Consider the following 26,606-nt stretch of genomic DNA (forward strand, 5'->3'; position numbering starts at 1 on the left):
CCAAGCAGCCCATGCCACCATCGCAGCACCAGGAGAAAACACACATACACACAAGTACGCCTGAGGAGAGCCCCAATTTTACTTCTTCTGACTGAACATGCCGAGGTCTCTGTGCAACACAGGCCCAGGCTCCTGGTGCCTGCGCGGGGCACTCTTTCCATGGCTCTGGCCATGGTGGGAGCCGTTCTCCAAGGGGAGGGTTTGGACCTGATGAGTCCTGGTGTCATCCTGGCTCAGGGTGCCCCGTGGGGCTACTGGCTGGGGCTGGGCAGAGGTCTGGGGGGCCGGTCCCCAGTGAGTTGGACGGGGGGGCAGGCCTCGGGGGAGATACAATGGGCCTCGTGCTCCACCAGGCCCGCGGGGCACTGGCAGCCGGGGACGCAGGGCCTCACACAGTGGGCTGCCAGCTCCCCCAGGGGGACGTGCTGGTTGAAGCAGGTGCGGGGACAGGGTGGGCCACACTCATCGAACACGAAGCCGCGGTCCAGGGGACAGCCCACCACTGCAGGTGGAGTGGAAGGCAAGGTCACGGGGACACCCGGGCGGTGCGGTCCTCCCGCCACCTACCCCGTCCAGAGCCGAGCCCTCTGTGCCACCCTCTTCCCCAACTCGCACTGGGCATTGCCCCCTCACCGCAGAGTGTGGGGCCCCGCCAGGCAGGCGTCACCCCCGCCTGGCGGCAGTGACTGGCATAGGCTTCCAGGGCGTCACAGAGGCAGGCATCGGCCAAAGAGCCGGGGCCACAGGCACACAGGTCATACACACAGGCAGCAAAGAAGGGCTCCGGCGGCACCACAGCGTGGCAGCGACTGAACGGGGAGGACTTCAGCACCCCACACCGGGCATTGGCCTCACGCCTGGCTCGGAAACCTGCTGCCCTGCACGGATCCACCTCGCGGCCCTTAGAACATGGCCGGCTAGGTCCCGGCCCTTCTGGGACCTAGGCGGGAAGAGTGACCCTGATGTGACAGCATCCACGGGCAGCTGACCTTGGTGTGTTACGTTCTTCAAAACACTTTCCACCAAATATTTTGGTTTAGCTTCAAAAACCTCCCTACAAGAACAGCAAAGGAAGCAACAGCCACTTTCTCCTTGTCCCCATTTTACAGATGGACAAGCCAAGGCCCAGAGCAGGTAAGGGACTTAACCAAGGTCACACGGCCAGTGAACGGCCAGGCAGGGCTTGTGGATTTAGAGGGTGCCTCTTTCAACAGGCCATCCTGCCTCCCCCAGCACCATGACAGGCAAGAAGCCCCCAAATCATCCTGACGCTGCAAAGGCCATTGGTGTCCCCCCGCTCTCCCTATAAGCAGGCTGTTCTAAGACTCCCACTCAACTGTGCCCCCCTCAGCCACCCAGCTCCTGTGCCACTCACCTGCCAGCTATTCCCAAACGCAGCCTCTGTGGGCAGGAGCAACCCCTCAGGGCCCTGCAGATCATCCTGGGCAAAGCCATTGAAGTTCCCGCAGAGCCCACACATCCGGCCCCGGTAGGAGCCAGGCACGCTCACCTCCACCTGAGACTGCCCATCCCACAGCACCTGTGCAGAGAGGCTGGGACTGGGGAGTGGGGAAAGGTAGGGACCCCATCCTGGCCCCAGGCACTGTCCCTGCTGTAGGGGAGGAGAATGGGTGGATAGAGGCCCCCCACGGAGAGGAGGAGGCTCTGGCCAAAGCCAAGTTGGCCCATGCTGTGTGAGTCCTGGGCGAAGACAAGAGCTGCCCACAGCTCTGGCAGGAGGGGACCTTCTCCCGCTGGCGTCCCTGAGCTGGGCCCCTGGTGAAACGCAAACCCACTTCCAGAGATTCACTTTCTTGTGGGCATTAGGGCCTTACAGAGGATAAAGCACACTTGGTGTCCCGATCCGAAGTGTAGACAAGCCTTATATCATGAATTTACAAACTGTACTTCTTGCCAAAGGCAGGGAGACGCTTACTCTCTGACATGGGAGTTGGAAGGAATCTCAGAAGCCACCTAGGAGACTTTAGTTGACATCTCTGCAACCGTTCCCCCTTTTTACTAATGAGAAAACAGGCCTCGAGGGGGTTGGTACTGGCCTAAGAGTCCCACTGTGTCGGTGGCTGAACCAAGATTAGAAACTAGGCTCAGCACTCCTTTCACTGCACCCAAGGTGTCTGACCATGACTCCTCTCCTTCCCTCGGAATCCGGCAGAACTGTCTCACCTCCCTGGCCTGATCTGGCCCCGGACCTACCGGTATTCCCACTCCCTCTCCAGATACAGACGCCCGAACACGCGCCCTGGCCCTGTAGGCCGCACCTGGAGCCCAGGCTGCGCATGCAGGATCACGGCGCGTCTCTGCAGCTCCACGTACAGCAGGGGCTCCAGCAGGAAGGGCAAGGCCACCGGGCGCCCGTCCACCTGGAGGAGGGGGGCAGGAGGAAGGGCGACGTCGGGACTGACGAGTGGGCAGCGGACAGCACGGGACCGACCTTCCCCGGGTCCTCAGCTCTGCTCACCGTGACAGCTCTGTCCTGCAGCAGCCGCACGGCCACGTCTCCGAGCAGCACCGCCACCTCCCCGGTCCAGGCCACACCCCTCCGGCCCCGGTTATCGTTGGTCACGTGCACGCTGTGGCGGCAGAGACCCAGGTGCGGAGTCAGCGGGGACAGGTGTAGGGAGTTAGGGAGGAGGCAGAGGGGGCTGCGCACCTGAAGTCCCCTCCGCGGCAGTCCTTGGCCAGCACGTAGCTGCAGCTGCCTTGGAAGTGCAGCAGGCGGCCATCGAAGGTGCGGTAATGAGGGTCTCCGAAGGCCATGCAGGAGGCGGGTCGAGGCAGGCAACGGGGGCAGCAGCTGCCGGGACTCAGGGCGGGGGCCTCGTCCTGGCCTCAGCCCCAGACCCCGTCAGACACATCGCCCTCCCCGCTGTGCCCCCGCAGAGACTCCCGGGGCTGAGAATCGCCCGGGAGTCTCCGGGGACTCCGGCTCCCGCTTTGGGGCTCACCGCGAGCGGGCTCAGGGCACCGCCTTGTGGCCGCGCCTGGAACTGCACGGCCTCGGGTCCCCCAGCCCAACTGCGCGGCGGCCGCGACCCAAGCCCTGCCTCCTTCCTCCCGCCTGGTCTCAGCCGGGACAGCGGTGCCACGTGCCCACTCACCTTACCGCCCACCCAGCCCGACCGCAGCACTCACGGGGCCACAGGAGAGCGGCGGGCAGCGCTGGCTCTGGCAGCGCACCGTGCCGGCCACGCAGGAGCAGGTGGTGCAAACGTCCACGGCCCAGCGCTCCCCGGAGGCCACTGCCCGGCCCTGGTGCGCGCACGACTGGGCGGGCGCTGAGGAGACAGGAGCGGGGTAGGGTCAACTGCCCGTCCCTCGCAGTGGGTGTCACTGGTCCCCAACCCCCATCATTCTGGCTGGCACCTTGGCATCGCTCACAGCAGTGGCCGGCCTCTCGCACCTTCGCCCAGCCATGGGGGCAGGAGAGGGCAGCACACTCCTCCAGGTCACACTCCACGTGGCCCCGCTGAGGACAGATGTCATTGCTCTAGGGACCTCCTGCAGGGCCTGGGGGCCCTCTGGGTCACAGTCTGAGGCAGCAGCCCCTTCTCTCTGCCCCTGCCCCACAAGAACACCCATGTCCCGTTCAAGTGGGGGATGAAATCCAGCCCTTAGTCCCTTGCCCCAGCACATGGATGCCGCTGCCTGCTCTCACTCAGAGGGGGCACCTTTTTCTAATTACCTCAAAGATCCCACATTCACTGATCCAGTGTCCTGAGACTCCTCTATCCATCCATCTGTAGGGCCCTCCACCCCAGCCCATGCCCGCCCTGTGACCCCCAGCTCACTTGGCAGGTGCAGGTAATGCACGCGTTGCTGGGGTCCTGCCAGCTCTCTCCATCTGCCACTCTCCGGCCCTCGGCCTCCACCATACATTCTGAGGAGGAAGAAATGAGGAATGGGGAGCACAGTGCTTCCAACTGCATCCTCCCCTCTGGGGCTCACCCCGAAGGCCCACGGCAGGGGAGTGCCCACACCATTCCACAAGCACCCTGATGGTGTTGATTTCTTCAACCAGTGTCCAGATGACCTACTAGACGGCAGGCCCTACACCAGGGCTCAGGAAGTGGAGAGGGTCCTGGAAGCCCAAAGAGCCAGAGGCTGGAACCTTCCCATGGGCTGGCTGCCAGCTCAGTGAAATGCCTGGCCAGTGGGCCTGCAGTCCCTGGGCCCACCGACAAGCCTCAGGCGAGGCCTTGAGAATCCAGACTTCATTCCCTGCTTTCCCCTGCCCTCTGCACCCCAATGAGTAACCATTCATTTCTACAGAAGAATGAAGCCTGCATTTGGAGTATAGACCCCAGGTTGCCCACATAGCCTTTGGACGCCACTCGTCCTATCTCCCCGCTGGGCTCATGCTCGGAGGACACAGGTCAAGGCTGGCACTTACCTCGGCACACAGGGCAGCAGCTCCCAGGGGGGGTATGGCGCTCTGATGGGGGACAGCTGAGCTCGGGACAGGCCCGGTGAATGCAGAGCCATGTCAGGTCCTGTGGAAGGGCATGTGGACACCGCCGGTAGAGACTAGCAGGGAGGGAGCAGGGTGTAGTTGGGAGTAGGCCTCGGCCAGATATGATATCCAAGATAAGTGGGTGGATGTCCGGGTGAGTGGGGAGCCTGGAGCTGCTGCAGGAGAGGAGTTGCTGCCACAGCCTACAGAGGAGGAAGAGAGGGCTTTGGGAGTCCCCGAGGCAGAAGGGCTCACCTGGCACTGGCAGGTGTAGCAAGGGTCCGGCGGGGCCAGCTCAGAGCCCAGCAGGCCTTCTGTGCAGTTACTCAGAGCCTCTGTGAAGACAAGAACTCCTTGTTGGGCGGAAAGGGGGAAGCAGGGGGCAAAAGCCCACTTACCCACTGTGTCCCCAGACTTCTTAGGCCTAGGGCATACTCATATCCCCAGCACCTTGATTCCAAGAGGAGAAGTCCTCTTTCTCCTGGGGTCAGCAAAGAAAATTTGGACTTTTTAAAAAGCCCTTTGCAGATTACTAGGGTGGAGGGCCTGGACATGGACAGGGGGTGGCTTCCCTAGCCTGAAGGCACTGAGGACCATCAGGATGCCTCCTCTGCTCCCTGTACTACTTCTTTTTACATCACCTGGCTAAAACGGCACAAGGAAGCACAGAGAGCCAGGTAGGTACTCCAGGTTCTGTGCCATTTTGGGCAGACTAACCAACCGCTCTGAACCTCAGTTTTCTCATCTGTAAAAGTAACAATAATACCCCTCACTGGGCAACTGAGAATTAAATGGGGATACTGTTAATTAAAAGCACCAAGTATAGTGTCTAGCATGCAGAAGATGCATAATAAATGTTAGTCTTCTCTTTCCCTGAAGCACATCCTAGCAAGTGTTGGTAAGAACAGCTCCCCACCTCTGTAGCCCCTCTGTTCTCCCTTTACCGCTCTCAAGAAGCCAGGGGCCAGCAAAACTCCTGCCCCGCAGCGCCACCTGCTGGGAAAGATGCTCCACAAACTGCGCCTGGCTTCAGTGTCAAGGATCCCCAGTTCTCCCTGGGGGCGTGCAGGCCCTCCCCTGCCAGGGCATGGGCTTCCAGAATAGTCCATCAGACTCAAGAAAGGGTGAGGGCTGGGGCTGCAGAGGAGAGCTGGCTGGCTCTCCCAGTGTCACTTTGGGGATGGCCGTCCTACCCTCTTTTCTACCCCCATATCCAGGGACTCACGGGCACAGGTGGGGCAGCAGTGCTGGGGCCCAGGAGGCAGGAGCTGGCTGATGGGACAGCCCACCAGACTGGGACACTGCCGCCGGTGACACTGAATGCTGGGGGGTCCCTCAGGCTGCAGCTACAAAAATGAGTGAGCAAAGGGGGTGGGTTCCAGGCCTTGGAAGCCAAGAGACATCCTCTTTCTCGGGATTCCAGGCCCTTCCATCTGCCTGCTGCACCTCCCCCTGGATATGTCTTGGGCAGGTTAAACTCCAGGTTGCAGAGACTCACCGTCTCCCCAGGTTGCTTCTCACCCTATGCCCTAATTACCAGAGGTGATGTCCCCTTCTCTTTCTAGTTACTCGGGCCTGACTCTCATGTGACCGCTGATCCACCTGTACTCTCATGCCATCCTCCCCCCTCCCTGCCAAGTCTCCGGACACGGGACATCATACATCTGCTTACCATTACCTTCACATGGAATTCCCTAACATGCCCCCGCAGCTGCTTCCCAGGTGCATCCCCACTGCGCCCCATCCTCACAACCCCCACTCAGCTCCCGTCCCACCCCACACCTCCTGGCCCTGCTTAGCTCTTCACCCCAAGTCCTGCCTCACCTCCTGACCACAGAGGCACATTCCTCTCTCTGACCCTCACAGTGCATGCCCCGCACGGGGTCCAGGCTGCCCCCTTTACAGCAGCCCACCCCTCAGCATTGCCGTCACCCACCTCACAGATGCATACTTCACACGGGTCTGCCCCCGGCTGGAAGCTCTCCCCTGGTTCATACTTGTGGCCCTCATGCTCACAGTCTTGGGGCAGGGTGGGGGGGTAGGAGAAGAACAGGACCACGGAGTCTTTAGGCTGGCAGGAATGCCAGGGGTTGAGGTTCTGTATCCCCGCAGCGCCCCCCCTCCCAGCTCCAGGGATTGGGATGTGTGCAAGAATAGGGGTCACTTCTAGAACAGCCCGACTCTGCTGCCCAGCCCAGTACAAGGAGGGAGATGTGGCCCAGGTGCTGCCTCCCCACCTTCCCAGCCGGCCCAGGCTCCCAGTACCAGAGCATCGAGGGCAGCAGTCACTGAGGCCTTGGTGGGGCCGGGCACACGAGCTGACACACTGGACGCGGGCACAGGTCACGACGCCCTCATGGCATGTGCAGGAGGAGCAGCGGCTTTGGGGGCGCACCCAGCTACTGCCTTCAGGGTGCTCCTCCCCATCAGCCAGGCAGCCTGTGTCCCGGGTGGGCAGGGATGAGCTCTGAGTCTTGGTTCTGCCTCTATGGCCCTGTCCCCCCAACCCTGGGTGCTCGGCAGGGGGATTGGCAGGGAGGTGGTGGGAAGGTGGCCTGGGGCAGAGCTCCGGTGTGTGGTGGAGGGGAAGGACCCTCGGTAAGGGTCAGAACACCTGGGTTCTTATCCCATTCCATGCCTGCTTGCTTGCTAGACCAAGGGCTACAGCAAACAGCAGCCCAGTACCAGCAACGGTAGCTGGCATGCAGTAGGTGTGTAATAAATGCATGCAGAAAGAATAGAAGGCTCCATCACTAAGCAAGTGCCCAAGGTAACAATCTAGAACCAGATGGCTAAGATGCAAATCCTGACTGCCACCAACTAGCTGCATGATCACAGGCAAGTTATGTTACCTCTCTGTACCTTGGTTTTCTCATCTGTAAAATGGGAATAATAATAGTACCTATGTGATCGTGTGTGGGTTAAATGAGATGTGTCAAGTGCTGAGCTCAGATGGGATGTGCTCAATAAACGTGAATTGTCATTATTATGACAATGAACAGAGCGTGGTTAGGAAGGGGGCATTTTTGAGGGGGTGATGGTCTGGGCAGGCCAGGGGCAGGGAGAGGTAGGAAGAGCTGAAGACTAGCAAGGAGGAGCGCTCAAGGGCCAAGGGGTGGGAGGGCCAAGTGGCAGACGGAGCAGGAGGCTGGGGGAGAGCTGGGAAAGGGAGGTGGGGCAGGTACGGGGCACTGGGCTGGGGGGCAGGGGGCAAAAGCAAGGGCTCAGCCACATGGGGCCAGGCATACCTCTGCAGCGAGGGCAGCAGCTGCCTGGCTCCGTGACCTGGAGCGGGCAGGACAGAGGAGGGCACGGCCGCCGCACACAGCTGACCTGGCCAGCCTGCAGGAGAGGCACATTCCCAGACTTGCCCTTTAGGCCAGGTGCCCCAGAGGCATTGTGGCCCTGCCCCCACCCCACCCCACTCTGCCCCCTCCCTACCATACCTGACAACGACACCACTCACAGCTGCCTGGGGGCCCCTCAAACTCTTCCCCATCCTGGTGCTCCTGGCCCTGGGAGAGGCAGCCTGAGGGAAACACGTTTCCTGGGTGAGGCGCTGTGCCTGCCACCTTGCCCTGTCCAACCTCAGGCCTGGCCGATGGGGGGGGGGGGCAGGGATAAGCATGGGGTGTAGGGACACATGGAAGGCAGCTCACTGTGGCAAACAGGGCAGAAGCAGGGTCCTGGAGAGGGGTGGGGGCAGGGAGCTGGAGGACAAGGCTTCTTCTGGCAGTGCATGGAACCTTCCTGGGGGAGAGAGGTCACACTGCCACTTCTTGACTCCATCTTGTCACAGCCTCAAAACAGGCTACACACTGCCCCAGGGTGGGGTGTCCCTACTGAGCCTGTCAGGCTCCAACCCCCCTCCCTTGGCCCGGGATGACCCAAATCCAATCCTCTTCCAGCAGATGGTACCCTGGGAGATGGGGAGGTGGAGGAAACAAGGTCTTCCTGGCCAGGGAGGACAACCCAAGGATGAAAGGTTACCAAGTTTCCAAAAGGCCACCTCACCTGGCAGGTGCAGAGGGAGCAGCCGGGGTCAAGTGGGTCAGGAAGGGTCTCTCCAGGGGCTGCCGTGACCCCATGATAGAGGCATCCTGGCAGAGCAGGAAATGCAATCAAAGAGCAGCCATCAGCGCAGCCCTGCACGGCCACGCACAGCTGCGCCGGGGGGCCGCTACAAAGCTGGGGGAGACATTCAGTGCGGCCTGCCGTGGCCAGTACGGTGACGGTGGGAGGACAGTCTCCGGCCGGCTGTGAGTGGGGAGACCAGCGGGCATGAAGGGAGTGAGGACCGGAGCTGGGATCGAGGACTGCTGGCAAGTCTGTGTCTGTGGGGCCCGTGGAGGAGGTGAGGAACGGGCGCTCCTGGAAATGAAGGCTAGACATGGGCCAGGTTCAGGACTGTGGGCAAAAGAAGCCAGGAGGGAAGGAAGCTGCCACTCGTGACTGCTGACTCAAGGGCATGGGAGCCATGGAATGGGTTTGAGTCTGGTGATGCGACATGTTAGGAAGGTGACGAGACAGTTTAAGAGCAGGAAGTTCTGGAAGCATGAGGCCCAGTGACTTGATGAGCACAACTGTGAGTCTGGGGTGACAGCAGGGACAGACAGGAGGGCACGGGTGCAGTGTGAGGAAAGCACAGGGTGCGGGTTTCCTGTGTGGCTCCCTCAGGGGAAGGGTGACCGTGGTGAGGCCAGGTGACTCCCTGGGAGCTCCAGAAGGGGCAGGAAGGGCAGGTGCTGTCCTACCCTGGCAGGTCGGGCAGCAGTGTCCAGCCGGGGTGAGCGGGTGGCTGCAGCCCAGTGGCTCGCAGGGCCGGTGGCGGCACGTCACGAAGCCTCCGAGGCAGGTACACAGACCACAGGGCTCTCGGGGGTCCGGGAACTCCTGGCTGCTCAGGTAGGGCTCCCCTAGATACTCACAGCCTTCGAGAGGGGACAGGGAGGGGCAGGGCAGAGGGCAGAAAGGGTGAGAGGTGAGCAGTAGTCAGGTTCTCAGCTTGGGCCTGAGCTGGGGCCTCAAAGACACAGCAACTGGGGGGAGGGGGGGCTCGAGCCAGGCAGGGGAAGTGGGGGTCAGAGGAAAGGCGGGGTGGAGGGGGCTGGCTGAAGGACGGACTTCCTCCCTTTCAGCCTGCAATCTATCGGGAAAGCCCACATAAGACCTGTCCCTAGAGTTAAATACTCGGCAGCAGGCCACTGCCCGGGCAGACAGCCCCACGGTCCCCAAGCTGAGGAGGGCTGGAGATAGCCCGAGACGGCTTAGGAGACCAGGTTCAAGGTATCCTCTTTCCAGTACTCTCTCCAGCCCTCTGAGTAATCCGGCAACGGGAGGGGGGGTCCCAGAGCGGTGGCAGCCTGACCCGAGCAGGTCTCTCTTGCTGACCTCCTTTTTTTTAAAAAGAGAGGGCACTTCGGGTGATAATGATGTGTCAGTGTTGGCTTGTCAAATGCACCCCCCCCCGGTGGGGGTGTTGACGACAAGGGAGGCTGTGCAGGTGTGGGGACAGGGAGTACGTGGGAAATCTCTGTACCCTCCTCTCGCTTTTGCTGTCAACCTAAAACTGCCATAAAGAAAAAAATAAAGCCTTGACAGGAAAAAAGAAAAAAGAAAAAGAAAAGAGAGGGCGAGTCTGAGTCTCAAAGCCTTGGCAGGCAAAAGCGTCTGACTCAAATTCAATGTTTTATTTTTAACTGTATTAATATTTATGGTAATCTTCATTCCTGGCAAATTGAATTCATTTACGGTACGATATAACGACTCCTTTCTAAAAAGATTTAAATTTAAAAGTTAATTTGAAGAAAAATCGTTAACTAAATAAAATTGTAGGTGGTAGAGAGTAGGTAGCAATATCGCTCAGATAGTACAAGGGTGACCAAAGACTGGGGAACTGGGTCTTGTTCAACCCTCTCTTGTTTACAGGAGCTAAAGTTAGAGTTACATTTAAAAATGGTTAAGGTAGTGAATTTTATGTGTATTTTACAGAAATATGCATTTTTAAAATGTATTTTATGTTATGTGTATTTCACAAAAATACTCTCATTTTTAAAATGTATTTTTTAATTAAAAAAAAAAAAGAGGCCCAGAGAGGTTATGTAACTTGTCCAAGGTCACATAGCCAAATAGCATCCCGGCAGGAGCGACTCCAGGTTTTAGTCCCGTGTTTGTTCCTACGTGACAGATGTTGTGGACCCACTCTAGGGCAGTAGAGGCGATGCTGACCCAGCCCTCCCAGCCCCTCATCCCCACAGTCCCCTGCCCCTCACCGTCACAGGCAGGGCAGCAGTCACCCCTGGCAGGGAAGGGGCACTGAGCAGGGGCACAGGCCTGAGGTTCGCAGCTGACGCTGCCCTCCCAGCAGAGGCAGACATGGCACGCGACACTGGGCGAAGGGAAGCGCGCCCCGCTGGCAAACTCCGTCCCCTGGTATAGGCAGCCTGGGGGGGCAGGCGAGGAGGGCAGGAGCCGGGGCTGTCTGCCAGGCCCACAGCCACCCAGGCCCTGCAGACTGGGCACCGTCCCCCCACATTCTTAGTGAGAACCCCGACGTGGGAGTGGTGGGCTCGGAGGGAGGGGGATACTGGGATGGCGCAGCGTCAGGGGCTGGAGAAAGGGAGACACGGAATAACAGGGCACCAGGTAGGGCTAGGCTGTGGGGCCGAGTTGGAGGCAGCAGGGGGCGGGGGTGGTGGGGGTGCCGCCCAGGCGTTACCGTCGCAGGAGGGGCAGCAGGGCCCCTGGCGCGGGTGGGCGCAGGGCGCAGGCGGGCAGGGCAGCCGCTGGCAGGACACGGAGCCGTCGAGGCAGAGGCAGCGGCGGCAGGGGTCGTCCGGCAGGGGGAAATGCTCCAGGTGCCGGGCCGGAACCCCGCCCCCCGGCCGCGGGCAGCCCGAGGCGGCGGCTGCAGGAGAGAGCGCGCGTCAAGGGGTCCCGCAAGAGGCTGCGGAGGCTCCCCGCTCTCTCCCGGGCGGATCTGCCCGAGGGCTGCGCCTCCTACCGGGGCACTGCGGGCAGCACTCTTCGGGCAGCAGCACCGGCTCTGGACAGGGCAGCGGCGGGCAGCGGCGGGCGAGGCACTGCACGCTGCCGCTCTGCAACAGGGAGACCACGCCAGGCCCGGTTAGCGGTGGGAGGCAGAGGGAATCCCCGCTCCTTCTGACGGCCGCCTTGGGGGACCGCTGCTGGTCTCCCGAGTCCCGCCCCTCCTCCCCTGGACGCCTCCTCCCACGGGGGGTGGGGGAGGGGCGGACTCACCAGACAGCTACACTGCCGGCAGGGGTCGGAGGGGTGAGGGAAGTCGGCTCCGTTGGGGTACTCTTTCCCACCAAAGGCACAGCCTGGGGGATCAGACATCTTAGGCCCGGGAGGGGCCCTACTCCCTCCTAGATATGCTGCCCTTCCAGCCCTAAAAGCCATAGGTGGGACCAAGCCATTCCAGGAGACACCCCCTCCTTCCCTATCCCATCCACCTTACCGTTGCAGACGTTCTGGCAGCAGGGACCAGGCAGCGGATGGGCACAGAGGGCCCTGGGGCAGGCCCGACGCTGGCAACGGGCATGGCCTTCCTGACATTGGCACTCCTGGCAGGGGTCTCGGGGGTGGGAGAAGTTCTCGCCGTCCACAAATACTTGTTCCTCCAGGATACAGTCTGAGCATTGGGGCAGGGGGAGGGGCAGGAGTGGCAGCAGGCCTGACAGTTCTAGGGCTGGGCGGGCAGAGCCACTGAGGAAAGGCCAGAGGAAGCACCATGGAGAGAGTGGAGGAGGGTTCTGCGTAGGCAGGCGTGGCTATCTCTCCAGCACAAGCGCGCATGCGCGTGTGCGTGTGCGTGTGCGTGTGCGTGTGCGTGTGGGTGTTTGAGCCCATTTACCTGCAGGCACGTGTGTCTGCCTCTGAGATTGAAGAGGCAGGGAGCTCATGCGTGCAGGTGTGTGTGTTTGTGACGGGTACCCACCCCGGCACAGACTCTCCACCAGGGCAGGACTCAGGTCACACTGCATGCCAGCACGCAGTCTCTGCATGCCAGACCCAAATGTTGTTGCACGAAGCTGCTTTATACAGAAAGATATGCAAATATATGCGGCTGGTGGGGGGATTGGAAGAGGAAAAATAGAATGGGAGGGAAGGGTCACAGAATAACGTGAAGGGATAAACAAATCTCTACTCTCCCTCCTGCCTATACTCTGTGAGTTCCAAGCTGTGTCTGACTGGAAACAATTTGGAAGACTGCTGCTTTCTAAGGTATCTGGGGAGCCCAGGGGGCCATGGGAGAGCTGGGTCTAGGGCCCCCAAGCCAGACAGGTGCAAGAAGCACATACCTGGGCACCTGGGACAGCACTGGCCAGGTTCACTCTGGGGCCTGGCACAAGTTGTGGGAGGGCAGTCAACCAAGGAGCACCTCACAGTCCCATCCTGGGAGCAGGGAAGAGGGCAATGGGGGTGGGCCCCACAAGGGGCTCAGCAGGGCAGCGGCAAGCCAGGGGAGGTACCTCGCAGCTGCAGGCGTGGCAAGGGCTATCTGCGTCTGTGAAGTTCTGTCCATTGGCATACACTTGGCCATGGTAGGTGCAGCTCTCACAGATGGGGCAGCAGGTGCCTGGGCGGGGCAGACTGATCAGAGCCCAGCTAACCAGTGGGGGCTGGACAGATCCGGGGAAGAAAGCCAGATCGGGGTGGAGCACTCACCAGGGGGCTGGGTAGGGTGCTGGCAGGGGGCCGGGGAGCAGAGCACAGCCCCACACGTGGGCACGCCATCATGACAGGAGCAGGCCATGCAGGGCTGACCATCAGGCTCCCACTGGACGCCCTCGGCGAACTCCTCTCCCTCGAGCACACAGGCTACAGCAAGGGGGGGCTGTCACCATGGCAACCTGGACACCTCCAGCCATCCCTGACCTTCCCAGACCACGGGACCCTGGCTTCGCCATCCCCACGGTGGCCTCTGAACACATACCAGCGTGGTTGGTGGGCCTGGCAATGCCCCCCCTCCCTGGGAAGGGACCCCTTCCATTGGCAGCGGCTGGACACAGCCCTCTTTGAAGCTGTTCCTCCCTCTCCCCCTCCCCACACATACCTGGGCAGAGCGGGGGGCCAGAGTCAGGCAGTGTGCAGGGGGCAAGCGGGCACTGCTGCTCCTCACAGGAGACCTCGCCGGCCTAGGAGGGACGCTGGCTGAGGGTCCTCGAGGGCCGGGACAGATGTGGGGCGGGAGAGGGCGGGACCGGCTACCTGGCAGGAGCAGCGGAGGCAGTGCCCACTCTCGCGGAGGCTAAAGGTCTCCTCACTCTGATACTGGTGTCCCTGGTACTCACAGCCTGGATAGGAGGACCAGGGGGACAGAGCTGGAGGCTGACAGCGAAGCCTCACACCACCTCGAGGCATCCACCGCCCGCCCCGAGGCACCAACTTTCCCTCCCTCCAGGATCCAGGGCCCCACCCCAGGGCCCCGTCTGCCATGAGAAGGTGAGGTGAGAAGGTGACCCTCACCCGTGGGGACAGGCGTTTAGGCTTATCAAGGACGTCTCCCATACTATAGTCCGAGGGGTCTTCCTACAGGCCCAAACACCTGCGCCCACCCCTGGAGCCTCTCTGGGGCCAGAGCTCGCCCCTCTCCAGGTGACTCAAGTCCCCAGCTCACCGTCACACACTGGGCAGCACTGCCCAGGGATCCTGCCTGGGTGTCTGCAGGGCACAGGCGGGCAGGGCAGAGGCTCACACTGGACGCTCCCGTTCTGCCAATAGGGCCTGGTCAGCGTTCAAGAGGCAGGCCAGGGAGCCAGGCCCTCCCTGCCAGGCAGCCACACTCACAGCGCAGTGGCAGTACGAGCAGGGGTCCCCAGAGCCCACCGACTCTCCGCTGCGGTACTCCCGCCCATTTAGGAAACAGCCTGTTGGGAAAAAGGGTGCCTCAGACCCTTCTCAGGGTCCCACCGCTGCATGTCCTGGTCCTGGCCTTCGTGGGAGACTGAGCTGGGCCGTCCGTGAGCTTTCGGAACCCCCGCTCCAGGTGCCACTCACCGACTCACCATCACACAGTGGGCAGCAGGTGCCTGGCAGCGGCCGCGCAGGGTACGGGCACAAGCTGGCACACTCTCGCTGGCGGCACTGAATGTGGCCCTCCTGGGAGAGGGCAGAGTGGACAGGGGAAGGGGCCATCAGAGCTCCGTCAGGTGGCAGAAACAGCAATCGAGTCCCTGCGATCCACTTACTAGAAATCGTTATGGGTTGAACTGTGTCCCCCCAAATTCGTATGTTTAAGTCCTAACCCCCAGCACCTCTGAACGTGGCCTATCAGGAAATAGGGTCATTGCAGATGTCATTAGTTAAGATGAGGTCATCCTGGAGTGGGGCGGCCCCTCCAGTAACTGTGTCCTTGTAAAGAGGGGAAATTTGAATACACACACAGAGCAACATGTGAAGATGAAGGGAGACACCAAGGGATGCCAAGGATTGCCAGCAAACCACCAGAAGCTAAGAGAGAGGCCTAGAACAGATTCCCCGGCACAGCCCTCAGAAGGAACCCATCCTGCTGACACCTTGATCTTGGACTTCTGATCTCGGGAACCACAAGATGATACATTTCTATTGTTTAAGCCAATCCGTTTGTGCTACTTTGTTATGGTGGCCCTAGGAAACTAATACAGATGTATAACCCAGAATGTTACTGAAGCACTCGGTGACTCAGTTTACCCATCTGAAAAAAGACAATAATAGTCCTGTCCTCAGGCACCTGGGTGGTTCAGTCGGTTAAAGGTCCTGGGATCGAGCCCTGCATTGGGCTCCCTGCTCAGTGGAGAGCCTGCTTCTCCCTCTCCCTCTGCCCTGCCCCCTGCTCATGTTCTCTCTCTCAAATAAATGAATAAACTCTTAAAAAAAAAATAGTCCTGTCCTCATAGCCTGTTATGGGAATGCAATGAGATGCGGTGCCTGGTGTGACACCAGCCTCTGGACTTGGCAAGCAAACAGTAGCTGCTGCTACTCCCCACGGCCCTTCCCAGACAGACCCCACCCCCTGAGCTCACACCTGCATCGGGGCTCCCTACAGCCAGTCCCATACGTGACAGCCAGTCACTCTTCTCACAGGTGTTGGGGAGGGTGGTCGGTGTGAACAGGGATGGGGAGCACATGGTTGCAGAGGGGATGGGGCTGTAGTGAAATCCCATAGGCCGGGGGGCTTATAAACAACAGAAATTTAGTTCTCATCATTCTGGAGGCTGGGAAGTCCAAGACCAACGTGCCAGAAGTGTCTGGTTAGGACCTGCTCCCAGGTTCCTGGACACCTGTCTTTTCACTGTGTCTTCACATGGCTGAAGAGGGAAAGAGCTAGCTCTCTGGGGTCCCTTCTGCAAGGACACTAACCCCATTCGTGAAGGCTCCACCCTTGTGACCTAAATACCTTCCAAAGGCCCCACCTCCTAATACCATCACCTTGGGGGTTAAGATTTTAACATATGAATTTGGGGGGGGGGGACACATTCAGTCTATAGCCCCTGGAATGTCCTTCCTCATTTCTCCCTGCTTAAATTCTACTCACCCTTTAAGACCTAAACCCACCCCCTCCCATGAAGATTCTCTAGGTCTGTGCTGTCCAATAGAAACATAACACAAGTCACAAATCACTTTAAATTCTCTAGCAGTCAAATTTCAAAACGTACGAAGAAGCAGATAAAACTAAATTTTAAGATATTCCATTCAACTCAATATACCCAAAAGTTATTTCAACATATAATCAACATAGAGTATTAATGAGATATTTTATATCCCTTTCTTTCATACCAAGTCTTTAATTTTAAAATCCCATGTGTATTTTACACCCAGCCCATCTCAGATTGGGCGGCCCCATCTCCAGGGCTCAGCGGCCACACACAGTAGTGGTTACAGATTGGACAGCCCAGTTCTACGTGTCTCGAGGAAATCTACGTTACTCTCTCCCGGAGCTGTTGCTGCCATATCCTGTCCTGTCTCACTCCTGGAGCTTGCAAGCTCTTTGAATTCATTCACATATCCATGCTGCACACCTGCTGTGCTCAGAACTGGGTACACAGACAGGCACAGCCCTGTCCCCCCCGCCCCACAGCGCCCCGAATCAGTTCTTCTCCACCTCTGTCCCCTCGCAGTGCCTATGGGGTGAGCACTGAGAAATGAAGGAATGACTGTGGTGGGCCTGGGCTGTGGGAGCAGCAGCGGGGCTCACCAGGCACTGGCAGATCCGGCAAGGGTCCCCGGGGGCAGTCCACTCTTGGCCATGCTCCCAGTGAGAGCCACCTTCCGTGCAGCCTGGGGTGGGGGTGAAGATGGGCAGAAAGGAAGCCTGGTGGGAGCCAGCCTGGCTGCCAGCTTCAGCCTGCCCCTACCGTCCTCCACATGGCCTCCTGGGGGCTCTCTCCTGAGCCCAAACCAGACCCCGTCATGCCTCTGCCTAGACTCCTGGGGGCTCCCAGGGCCCCACACAGGGAAGACCCAAGCTCCTTAGCCTGCCCTTCCAGGCCTCCCAGGACCCAGCGCAGCCACGCCCACCTCCCCCTGCTCTCGGGCCCCCCCTCATCTCTCACTGCAGGCTTTGGCCATTCGTGCGGCCACTTGCACCTACCCGCCTAACACACGCCCCCCTCACACGGTCAGTCCCACACCTTTGTGCAAGCTGTCCTCTCTTCCTGGAACGCCCTCTGCCTTATTCCGCCCTTCACCGAGCTAACTGCTCTTTATCCTGAGGGTTCGCTCAGGACACGCTGTCTCCAGGACACTCTCCTTCCCGTGTCCAGGCTGGATTAGGTCTCCTCCCGCCCAGTTTCCTCAGTACCTGGCACCTGGCCCCATCCTGCCTTTGCCGCAGTATCGGGGTGCGACTCAGCATCACCCTCTAGTGGTCCGCACCCGTGTCTTCGTGCACAGAGCAGGTAATAACGGTCAACATTTATCAGGGTACAGAATGTCATCATCCACACCTCACACATGGGGAACTGAGGCACAGAGTATCTCTCTCAGAGGCACGCAGCCATGACGTGGCGAGGGCAGAATTTGAGCCCAGGCACCTCAGCTCCAGAGCAGGCTTGACTGGGCATCGCTCCACCACTGACCAAAGCCCCCAGGTCAGAGCCCAGCAGAATGGGCTCTGGAGTGGAAGAAATGGGGGGACAGCCCCGCCTGGGCCTCCACCAGGGAAGGGTCGGGCTCTTACCTCGGCAGGTCGGGCAGCAGCGCCCAGGCCTCAGGACCGGCTCAGGGCAGGGGCTGGGTGGACACTTCATGGGCACACAGCGAACCAGGCTGCTCTGTAATGCACCGAGAGCTGCAAAGTCACCGGGGCTGGCTCCCAGAAAGGGCAGGGTGGGCAAGTGTCCGACACCCTTGTGGGGGTGGGGCACAGGGCCCGGATGGAGGGGAACCTCACTGGCCCTAGGTCTTGGAAGGTACATGAGAAGATGAAAGAGATGTGGCCCAAGGTAGGGCAGGGAGTGAATAAGAAGGAGCAGGGCCTGGACAAAGTGGGGGGTGGGGACTCACCAGGCAGGAGCATTGGAGACAAGGGTTGGAGCTGGACAGGAAGTTGGCCCCCTCTTCGTAAGACTGCCCCTCATACTCGCAGCCTGGGGAGGGTTGCCAGGATGACAGGCTGGTCAGCAGAGAGCAGAGTGAGTGGACAGCACCCAAGGGAGGGCATGACCCCAAGTAGGCACTGGGTGCTCCAGGGCAGAGGGGATGGCGGGGCAGGGCGGGTAGTCACCTGGCCGGCAGACGGGGCAGCACTCCCCAGGCGGGGTGTAGCTCTCCAGGCAGTTGAGCTCTGAGCATGAGGGCCCCTGGCACCGCACGGTCCCTGCCTGCAGGGCAGACACTGAGCCCTCCCTCCCTCTCCACTGCCCAAGCTGAGTTACTCTGCTGGCCCAGTGGGCCTAGCAGGCTGCAGGGGGGGCGGCAGCAGCTCTGTCTGGCCCCCAGATTGGGCTTGGCACTGCTAGGCCGGGGGTGTGCCCAGCATCAGGGATGGGCGTGGTGGCTGGGGCTGATTCCCTTACCTGGCAGGTGCAGATGACACAGGGCTCTGGATGCCACGTTTCCCCAGCCCTGTGGCCGCCAGGGCAGCCTGCAAAACCGGGGCCAGGCCCGCACGTAAGAGACCCGCAGCACTGGAGCAAAAGCACCCACAAAGGTACCGCATCAAAGGGCACCATTCTGGCGATAACCAGAGATTTTTATATTTACAACTTTCCAGCAGAAAGGTCAAATGTCTGACTCAAACATAATCAGTAGATTTCCATTATTTTACGAGAGAAGTGTTGAGGAAAGGGTGCCTTTTCAAAAAATTTCACCAAAGATATATGATCTAGCCATGGCCTTGAGGCACCACGTATCCTGAAAGCTCTGTCTGTGCGTGCATGTGCGCATGCGTGTGCGTGTGCGTGCGTGTGTGTGTCCCTTTTCTTTGAGATCCCTCAGCTCCAGACACTCCACTCTTCATCTCAGGCCAAGACTCCCAGGTTCCGTTTCCAGACCCCTCTGGTCGCCTGAGCCCCTGACCCAGCCTTCACACTACCAGCTGATAGTTTGCCAGATGAAATACAGGGTGCTCAGCTGAATTTGAATTCCATATAGACAACCTATACTTTTTTAGTATAAGTATGTTCCAAATGTTGCGTGAGACATATTTGCACTAAAAAAGTATGTGTTGTTTACGTGCAATTCAAACTTCACAAGGCCTCCCATGTTTTCTTTGCTAACTCTGACAACGCTATTCCCTGACTATGGGCTAGGAGCCCCCCACCCCCCGCCCGCCCCAGCAGAGCCACTGCCTCCACCTCCCCCCAACTTCTCTGTACGTCACTGGCACCGCTGCCTTCCTAGCTTCCCACTATTCCATGGGATCTGACCAGTCACCAGCTCTTGCCCGTTCTCTAGAAACACCCCTCCCTCTGCAGCCACTGGCATCCCTGGCTCCCTGGCTGGATGACAACTACGCCAGCCCACTCATTGGTCTCTCGCATCTGGCCCGAACAGATGGATTTTCCTACAATGCTCCTTTGAACAAGCCACATTCTGGCTCTGCAGCCTTCAATGGCTCCCCATTGCCCACAGAAGAAAGTCCAAACTGTAAGGCTTACAGCAGACTGTTCCCACTGGGCCTTTCCAGACTGATTTCTTACAACACACCTCTCCCCACCCTGTTCTTGTGCCCAAAGGGCCATTGAGTACTGTCCCCTTCTGGTGAAATCTCACTTTCCTTTGAAGATGCGACTCGGATGACCCACTGTCTGTAAAGCCCCGCCTGACACAGTCTTGAGTGGTTCCCCTGCCTTCGCGCCGTCTCCTCTGGCAGCTAACCACAGCCTGCCTTCCTATAGTTCTTTAATCTGGTCATTGGATCTCTAATCTTGTATTAGCTTTCAGTTCAACTTCTCGACTAGACTAGAAGCTCCCTGAGGGCAGCGATGATTCAGAGGCTCTGACTCAGTCCCAGGCCAGAGTCCGTATTTGCAGGCTGTGCTTCAGCTCTGAATTCCCCGAACCCCTGCCAGAGGGAGTGGGCAGGCACCCTCTGGGCACGCGGTGGGGGCACACAACGGCTCTGGGGCCCAGAACGAGTGCGGGAGGTGGGGCCGGGGCTGGGGGGGACTGACCTGGCTCACAGTGCGGACAGCATGCTCCCGGCTCCGGGCACGGCCCCTTTGGGCACGGCTTCTGGGTACAGGTTATGGCTCCCTCCTGTGGGGAGGCAGACAGAGCAGCTGCACAGGCCTCAGAACGCTGGAGGGCCCGGCCTCGGGATCCCAAAGCTCCCCCTAGGCCATGACACAGTGGAGGAGCAAGAGGCCTAGGCAGCTCAGGGTACATGGGCCACCCTTGGTCCGAGGGCAGAAGAGACATCCTACCGCCACCCCCATCATCTCCTGCTGCTCTTGAGCCCCAGAAACCATATCTTCCGGGTACCAGCAAGTTCCCCAGCATGGAGAGATCCCAGGGAGGAAACTGAGAGCTTCCTCGATGGAGGAGCAAGGAAGGAAAGGCTGGAAGAAGGTGGAAGTGGAGCCAAGTGAGGGCAACTAGGCGGGTAGATGACAGGGACAGATGGATGAACAGGGACAGGGAGGCCCCACAGGTGAGGGGGCGATGTAGGAAGACAGCAGCTCCATCCCCTCTGCTCTCCTTGCCACTGTTTGCCAGGCCCAAATCAGAGGGGTGTGGGGGCCCCCACCATGTGTATGGGGGGGGTTGAGCTCCAGAAAATAGAGCCACTTTCAATCAGCTGGAGCCATTGATGGCAAGGCTTTGGGGGAAGGGAGGGTAGACCCCATTCCTCAACTTCCAGCACACTAGGGCGCAGTGACTGGTAACTTAAGTGAGGCAGGTGAGGCGACAGGTATGGGATATCCAGGTGGGCCACAGGAACTCACCAAGCAGCGGCAGGTGGTACAGGCGTCTGGGGAGAAGATCTCCCCGTGGCCATAGGCCTCACCGTTGTGGCTGCAGCCTGGGGAGGAGAGAGTGCCGTCACTCAGGCACTCACGGCCATCCCTAGGTGCCGAGGTGGTCCTGGCCGGCAGACAGGGTGGCACTCACCATGGCAATGGGCCAGGCCGGCCTTGGGCTCACAGTGCACAGCCCCATCCCGGCAGACACAGGCTGTGCAGGTGTCGGGCTCCCAGCGAGCACCCTCGGGCCAGGCCCGCCCCAGTCCCCAGCACTGGGCAGAAGCTGGGCGGCATTCACAGGACTCCAGCTGCCTCACCCTCACCCGCAGCTCCTTGTTCTGGGGGAAAGAGGCGGAGGGGAAGGCAGGAGGTGCTGGCTCAGCCCCGGCCCATCCAACATACCCGGCAGATTTGGGGAGTGTGAAGACTGAGCAGGGCGAGAAGGAAATCTGACTGTTCCAGGGCACAGGTGGCTCCCCTCCAGACAGCACCCAGCTGAGCCACAGTTCTCAAGATTCGGAGTTTGGACAGGCTCCCAGGGGGCGCACGGGGCCCCCAGACCTCTCCTTTGGACAGAAGCGGACGCAATCCCCTCTCCCCATTAAAGACCTTCATCCATCCAGAATCTTTTCTGATGATGCCTTATGTATATTAGGTTCTCTATACTGTTGGCCAAATACATGAAAACATGAACATCTAAACTGATAAAACAAATACTCTGGAGGTTCTTCATTTGTATGAAAGAATCAATATTAAGAACCATTCATATAAGAACTTCTCCATGTGCATTTAAAACCAAACTCTATTTTACAGTTCCCACACCCCCCCCAGCCCAACCCTTCTTTCCTCTAACAATGCAAGGCCCGCCCTACCCCGCACACACCCACTGGACTCCCGCACAACCTGCTCTCTGAGCTCCATCATCTGGGCTTCCAGCCTTCCCAGCCGTTCCTCCAGGGGGCGCCCCTGCTCCTGCGGGGCCCTGGCAGGGGCAGAGGCGTGGGCTGGCTCCTGCTGCTGGTAGTGGTGGATGTCCACAAGCTCAGGGGAATCCCTGAGGATGACCCCACCTGAAGGGGACAAGAATCCAAGGTGGGCCTGTGGGTGAGGGGCTCACAAGGTTTCCTGAGTCCTGTCTTCCAAACCCTGTAGGGGAGGAGGGGAACCTTGGGCCTCACCCCTGTCCACCTGCCCACTCACCTTCCCGAAAAGGAGATTTGGTCTGTGAGGGTGCTGGAGTAAAAGCACGGAAGGAGAAGGGAGAAGGTGGACAAAAGGGACCCAGACCAGCTTTCCCAAGTAGCAAGGACCTCTGTCAGGTATCAGCCCCAGGACCCTGCCCTGCTGGGGCCACGGGAAGAGCACCCAGACCAGGGCCTCCCTGCAGCCTCCCATAAGCTGCAGGGGTCCCCAGCCATGGGGAGCAGGTCCGGGTCACCCATCTTTACATGGGCCAGGGTCTTGGCCAGGGTTAGCCTGGGGAGCTGACCAGTGAGGCTGGGAGCAGCCGGTGTAGGCTACAGTGCAGGGGAGGGAGCTGGCCATGTGACCTGCAGGCCCAATGTGAGCACACCTGGCCCTCCAACTGCCTGTCCTCACCTGTCAGCAAGGTCACTGTTTCCGGAGCATGTGCACAGGAAGGGGCAGACGCTCCCTCTGCTCCAGCCCCCCCCAGCCCCCAGCCTTGCCACTATTTCCAGGCCCGTGGTGGAGGGCGGGGAGGGGGTCCCCACATCGGGACGCACATTCTATATCTGACAGAAGTTCCTGCTACTTGGGAAAGCTGGTCTGGGCCCCTTTTGTCCTCCTTCTCCCTTCTCCTCCTTCCACGCTTTCACTCCAGCACCGTCCCAGACCAAATCTCCTTCCTTGAAAGGGCGGTGGGTGGTGGGCAGGGGTGGGGCCCAGGGTGACCCTCCTCCCCTGCATGGTTTGGAAGACAGGACCCCACACTGGGCAGGGAGAGCTCCAGAAGGTGGAACTTGGCTGCATTTCTTGAAGGGTTTGGGGAAGGAGTCAGCAGGGCCCCCCTGGCTTTCAAGGCACCAGACTGAACAAAGACAGCCTAACCCTGGTTTCTGATGACACTATGTCAGGGAAGGGGGTTCCTCTGAGTTCAGGCCTGGGGTGAGACAGCCATTTCCACCTCACTTGAATCCCTCCCCTCTAGTCAGGAAAGTAAAAACCGAGGAGGGGGGTGCAGGGGTAGACTGGCTCCACAGACATCCCATAGACCAGATTCCTCCTTCGGGTGGGGGTGGGCAGTGGAAGAGGAAGAGGAGGAAAGAGAGGGGAGTGTCTTCCCCACAGAGGCAGGTCATTATGAGGCCAGGTCTGGGGTGGCTAAAAGGGTTTGTCGCAGACACTAGTCCTGTGAGGCAGGGGACCGTGTCACCCATTCCCTGCCTCCACTCCCCCAAGCGGAGATTAGAGAGCCTCATTGGAAACCTCAATTGTCTTCTTTCTCCCAAACCTGCTTTGACCCGAGTTCCTTGCCTTGGTTCCTCCCATCCCCACGGACTCAGAAATCTGGGGCTCGGTTTCCCTCTTTTGTGCCCTCCAACCCATCAGCCTCTGGTCTCAGTTGTCCCCAGCCCACTCTCCCCTCTCTCCACTCAGGAGGCTGAAGTCAGAGCCGTCCTCCCTGCCTCCACCCTCCCTGCCTCCACCTGCTCGCCTCTGGAACATCTGAAGGTTCCCAGCGGCAATTCCAAATGTGACCTTTTGCAAACACCACCCATCTTCTCAGCCTGCCCCGCTACTCCCCGCATCCAGGTTCTAACGCCCCAACAAATGGCGGCACCCAAGCCTTTGGCGCCTATTCCCATCCCCTCCCTTGCGGGGTAGCCTCTCACCTGAAACTGGGTATGGCTCCTGTAGGTGGCGCTCCTCCCCGCCCTCTGCAGATGAGGGCTCCGCAACTTAAACCCTCCGTCCCAGCTTGACACCCCCACCCGCACGGTCCCTCCTCTCAGGCCACGCCCCCAGGTCGGCTTCAGCAGGCTCAATAAGGGCATCAGGGAGAGCGTGAGGGTCCTATGGGACCCTCAGGGAAGACAGGGCCAGTCCCTTGCCTGGAGAGACCAGCAGAAAGAGCTCCAGATTGTTTCACAGAGCCTGATCGCTCCCCATGGAACTGTCCTCGGCTCCCCTCTCTCCAGCCGGCTGCCAAGTCCTTGCACTGACCCCTCTATTCCTGCCTGCCCCCCCCCCCCCCCCCGCCTCCCAGGAGAAGGCTAGACACAGACTCAAAGTCAGCTCCCATAGCGGGCCTCCTCCCCGCCTTTCTCAAGACAGATAATTAACTTCAGACTCCCAGATTCCAGGGCAGCCTCTCCCCCACCGCTGCCTGCAGGAATTCCTCCCGAGCCATTGCAGGCAGCCCCCCTCTGCTGGGCCCCGGGCCTCAGCCTCCTGCGCGCCCCCACGCGGGCTCCTCCTCCGACGGGGAGGACTGAAGCTGGCCCGGGAGGCGCTCGCACCCGCCGGGGCGGGAGGTCGGGGGGAGGCAGTCTGGCCCCAGCTCTTTCCCTCGGGCTGGGCTGAGTGAGAGACAGGGTCCGGCCGGGCCGCCCGCGAGCCTCCGGCGCCCCGACTTACCTCCGCCGGTCACCGAGACCAGGGCCAGGCTCGTGAGCTGCAGGACGAGGGGCAGCAGAGCGGCCCGGAGCCCCGCCATGCTCGCTCCGCCTCGCTGTCTGTGGTCGGTCGCGGCTCAGCAGGCGCTGGGGGAGGCGGGGTGGGGACACACCAGGCCGCCTCCCACCCAGTCTTTGTTCAGGGAGGGCTTCTGGAGTCTGTCATCCTGCCTGGTGGCGCCCGTCTCCCTGATGGGCACCTGGAGGCCTGGACCCCAGCTCCGTCCTGACGCCAGCCCTGCGTCAGAGGGGCAGCGGCTGGAGAGCGGCCCCAGCCGGGCAGGAAGCTGGGACCCACTCCTGCATATGGTCCCTGGTGGTGACGCTGACAATAAACACAAATTGATGGCGCCGAGGCCGGCGACGCTGTCTTTCCTGCACCACCCCCTCCTTGGGGTCAGTTCATTCGCCCTGGGGTTCCCAGTTCAGCTGCTTTCTTGCTTACAGGAGAGGATGGGCCTGGGTTCAAAACCCTATTTAGCCAAATCCATGTGCCCTTAGGCAGACCCCTAACGGTACCTCAGTCTCCCTGTTTGCAAAGTGGGGGTTCTAGTATCTCCTTCACAGACTGGCGGTGAGAGTATGTAAATAGGGCAGCGGCTGGCACATGCTGAGTGCTCAGTAAATAACAAATCACAGCAAGGGTGCCGCTCCAGGCCTCTGAGACCATGGCCTCCTGCTTTCTTCTTCCGTTGTCCACCTCTACATTTCCTTCCTGGACTCTACTCACCACCCCATCCACCCCAGTAACCCCAGGCTTGGCCCCAAATGCCAAGGCCTCCCTTTGCTGGCTGGTTCCAGCCCATTTGCCAGTTCCTAAACTCAGGCCTGGGGGCGGGGGCAGCCGGGACTGGGGGCAGGGCTGGGCAGTGGGCTCAGCAGGCAGAGGGGGCCAAAGGCAGGAAGTGAGGAAAGCTGGCCCCGAACTCCTCAGTGCAGCTGGGAAGCAGGGGGAGGTGGGGATGGGCCCCTGAGCTCACACACAGGCAAAGGGACATAGAGGGTGGAGCCATGAGTCCTGCCAAAGCAGTCTCCCTCCCAGCTGTAAAGGCCAGCAAGTCAGAAGTCACCCTTCCCCCCAGCCCAGGCAGGGGCTGAAGTTCCCCCTCCCCTACCGGCCCACTCTCCATGCACCTTAAGAGAGGGCAGCATCTCTCCCAGGAGTCTGGGCCCCATAAAAGGGCCTGAGCAGTTGGCTGTAGGGGGAGGGGCGGCGGTGAGCCAGGGCTGAGACGGAGCCTCTGCCGGCCTGGAACTAGACTCACAGGAGCAGGGGAAAGCTAGGCCCGCAGGCCAGGGAAGAAACAAGGAAGTGGCAGCTCTCGTCCCACCAGGGTTAAAGAAAATGGTGCCTGTTATAAGGCAGGTCCCCTGGGAGACTGGGTGGAGCAGAGGCTAAGAGCAGACTCTGGTGAGAGCTGCCAGACCAAACCCTGGGTCTGAGGATACTTTCTACTGGTGACCTCAGGCAAGTCATTTAACTTCCAGTGGCTAATTTTTCTTAGCTGTGACATGTCACTCTAATAGCACTCCTATAGAGTGTTTTGTGACGCTGAATGGCTGAAAAGAGCACTCAGCACATTCTTCATCTGCAATAGAAGGTAAAGAAGCTTCTGGAAAACTCACTCTATGAAATAAAAACCCATGGCCCGGAGGAAAGGGCATTTGAGAGGCATTTGAGTTCCACTGTGAGTGATTACTGTGAGTGTCTTTTGTGCCGGGCATCGAGGCCGATACAGGAATATAGCAATAAACGAAACCTCGTCCTGTGGAATGCCCCTGTGCAGGCCAAGGGAAGGGGGAACGGGGTCCCTGACGGAGGGGGCGTGTGAGCATGGGATCGTAAGTGCACGCAAGCATCAGGCTTGGAATACAGGGCTCACGTTTCTCTGCCAGATGCAGCTGTCCCGACCAACACCCAGCCCATTCTTTAGAAGAGGGCATTCCGGCTAGAGAAAGCAGAAAAGACTCAGGCTTGAGTCCTTATTGGCAGGATGGCCCCACATACAGCGTGGTGTGTGGGAGCCAGGGCATGTGTGCGCAGCAGCAGGACTCTAGGGTTCAGAGTCGGTGAGTTCTGAGTTC

At 59.8% G+C, this 26,606-nt stretch overlaps 1 protein-coding gene across 1 annotated transcript; it reads right to left on the minus strand.

Moving 5' to 3' along the window:
* Nucleotides 1-58: 58 nt before the first annotated feature.
* KCP (kielin cysteine rich BMP regulator) lies at nucleotides 59-26,594 on the minus strand. The gene is made up of 43 exons (XM_048213137.2): nucleotides 24,484-26,594; nucleotides 22,084-22,116; nucleotides 21,787-21,995; nucleotides 21,032-21,221; nucleotides 20,866-20,942; nucleotides 20,092-20,176; nucleotides 18,493-18,560; nucleotides 18,201-18,297; nucleotides 17,981-18,063; nucleotides 17,655-17,748; nucleotides 16,671-16,753; nucleotides 14,503-14,596; nucleotides 14,285-14,364; nucleotides 14,115-14,208; nucleotides 13,706-13,791; nucleotides 13,551-13,632; nucleotides 13,163-13,315; nucleotides 12,967-13,073; nucleotides 12,796-12,889; nucleotides 11,952-12,125; nucleotides 11,732-11,814; nucleotides 11,475-11,568; nucleotides 11,190-11,378; nucleotides 10,744-10,914; nucleotides 9,226-9,402; nucleotides 8,486-8,571; nucleotides 8,131-8,221; nucleotides 7,918-8,000; nucleotides 7,720-7,813; nucleotides 6,737-6,910; nucleotides 6,408-6,490; nucleotides 5,697-5,817; nucleotides 4,727-4,806; nucleotides 4,412-4,511; nucleotides 3,810-3,898; nucleotides 3,385-3,487; nucleotides 3,154-3,296; nucleotides 2,672-2,844; nucleotides 2,480-2,591; nucleotides 2,280-2,381; nucleotides 1,376-1,540; nucleotides 634-940; nucleotides 59-502 (listed from the first exon to the last, which is right to left on the minus strand). The coding sequence occupies exons 1-43, from the start codon at nucleotides 24,560-24,562 to the stop codon at nucleotides 252-254; spliced, it is 5,133 nt and encodes a 1,710-aa protein (XP_048069094.1). The 5' UTR covers nucleotides 24,563-26,594; the 3' UTR covers nucleotides 59-251.
* Between the last annotated feature and the right edge of the window lie 12 nt (nucleotides 26,595-26,606).

This window comes from Ursus arctos, unplaced genomic scaffold (genome assembly GCF_023065955.2).
Source record: "Ursus arctos isolate Adak ecotype North America unplaced genomic scaffold, UrsArc2.0 scaffold_3, whole genome shotgun sequence".
Classification (NCBI taxonomy): Eukaryota; Metazoa; Chordata; class Mammalia; order Carnivora; family Ursidae; genus Ursus; species Ursus arctos.

Bases quoted from the DNA above. Each gene is read 5' to 3' on its own strand.
- KCP (XM_048213137.2), bottom strand. From the start codon at position 24,562: ATGGCGGGGCTCCGGGCCGCTCTGCTGCCCCTCGTCCTGCAGCTCACG. The intron at 12,890-12,966 runs GTACCTCCCCTG...CCCTGCTCCCAG, and splicing joins GCCACGCCTGCAGCTGCGAG to GATGGGACTGTGAGGTGCTC. The intron at 2,845-3,153 runs GTGAGTGCTGCG...GGCTGAGGCCAG, and splicing joins CGCCGCTCTCCTGTGGCCCC to GACGAGGCCCCCGCCCTGAG.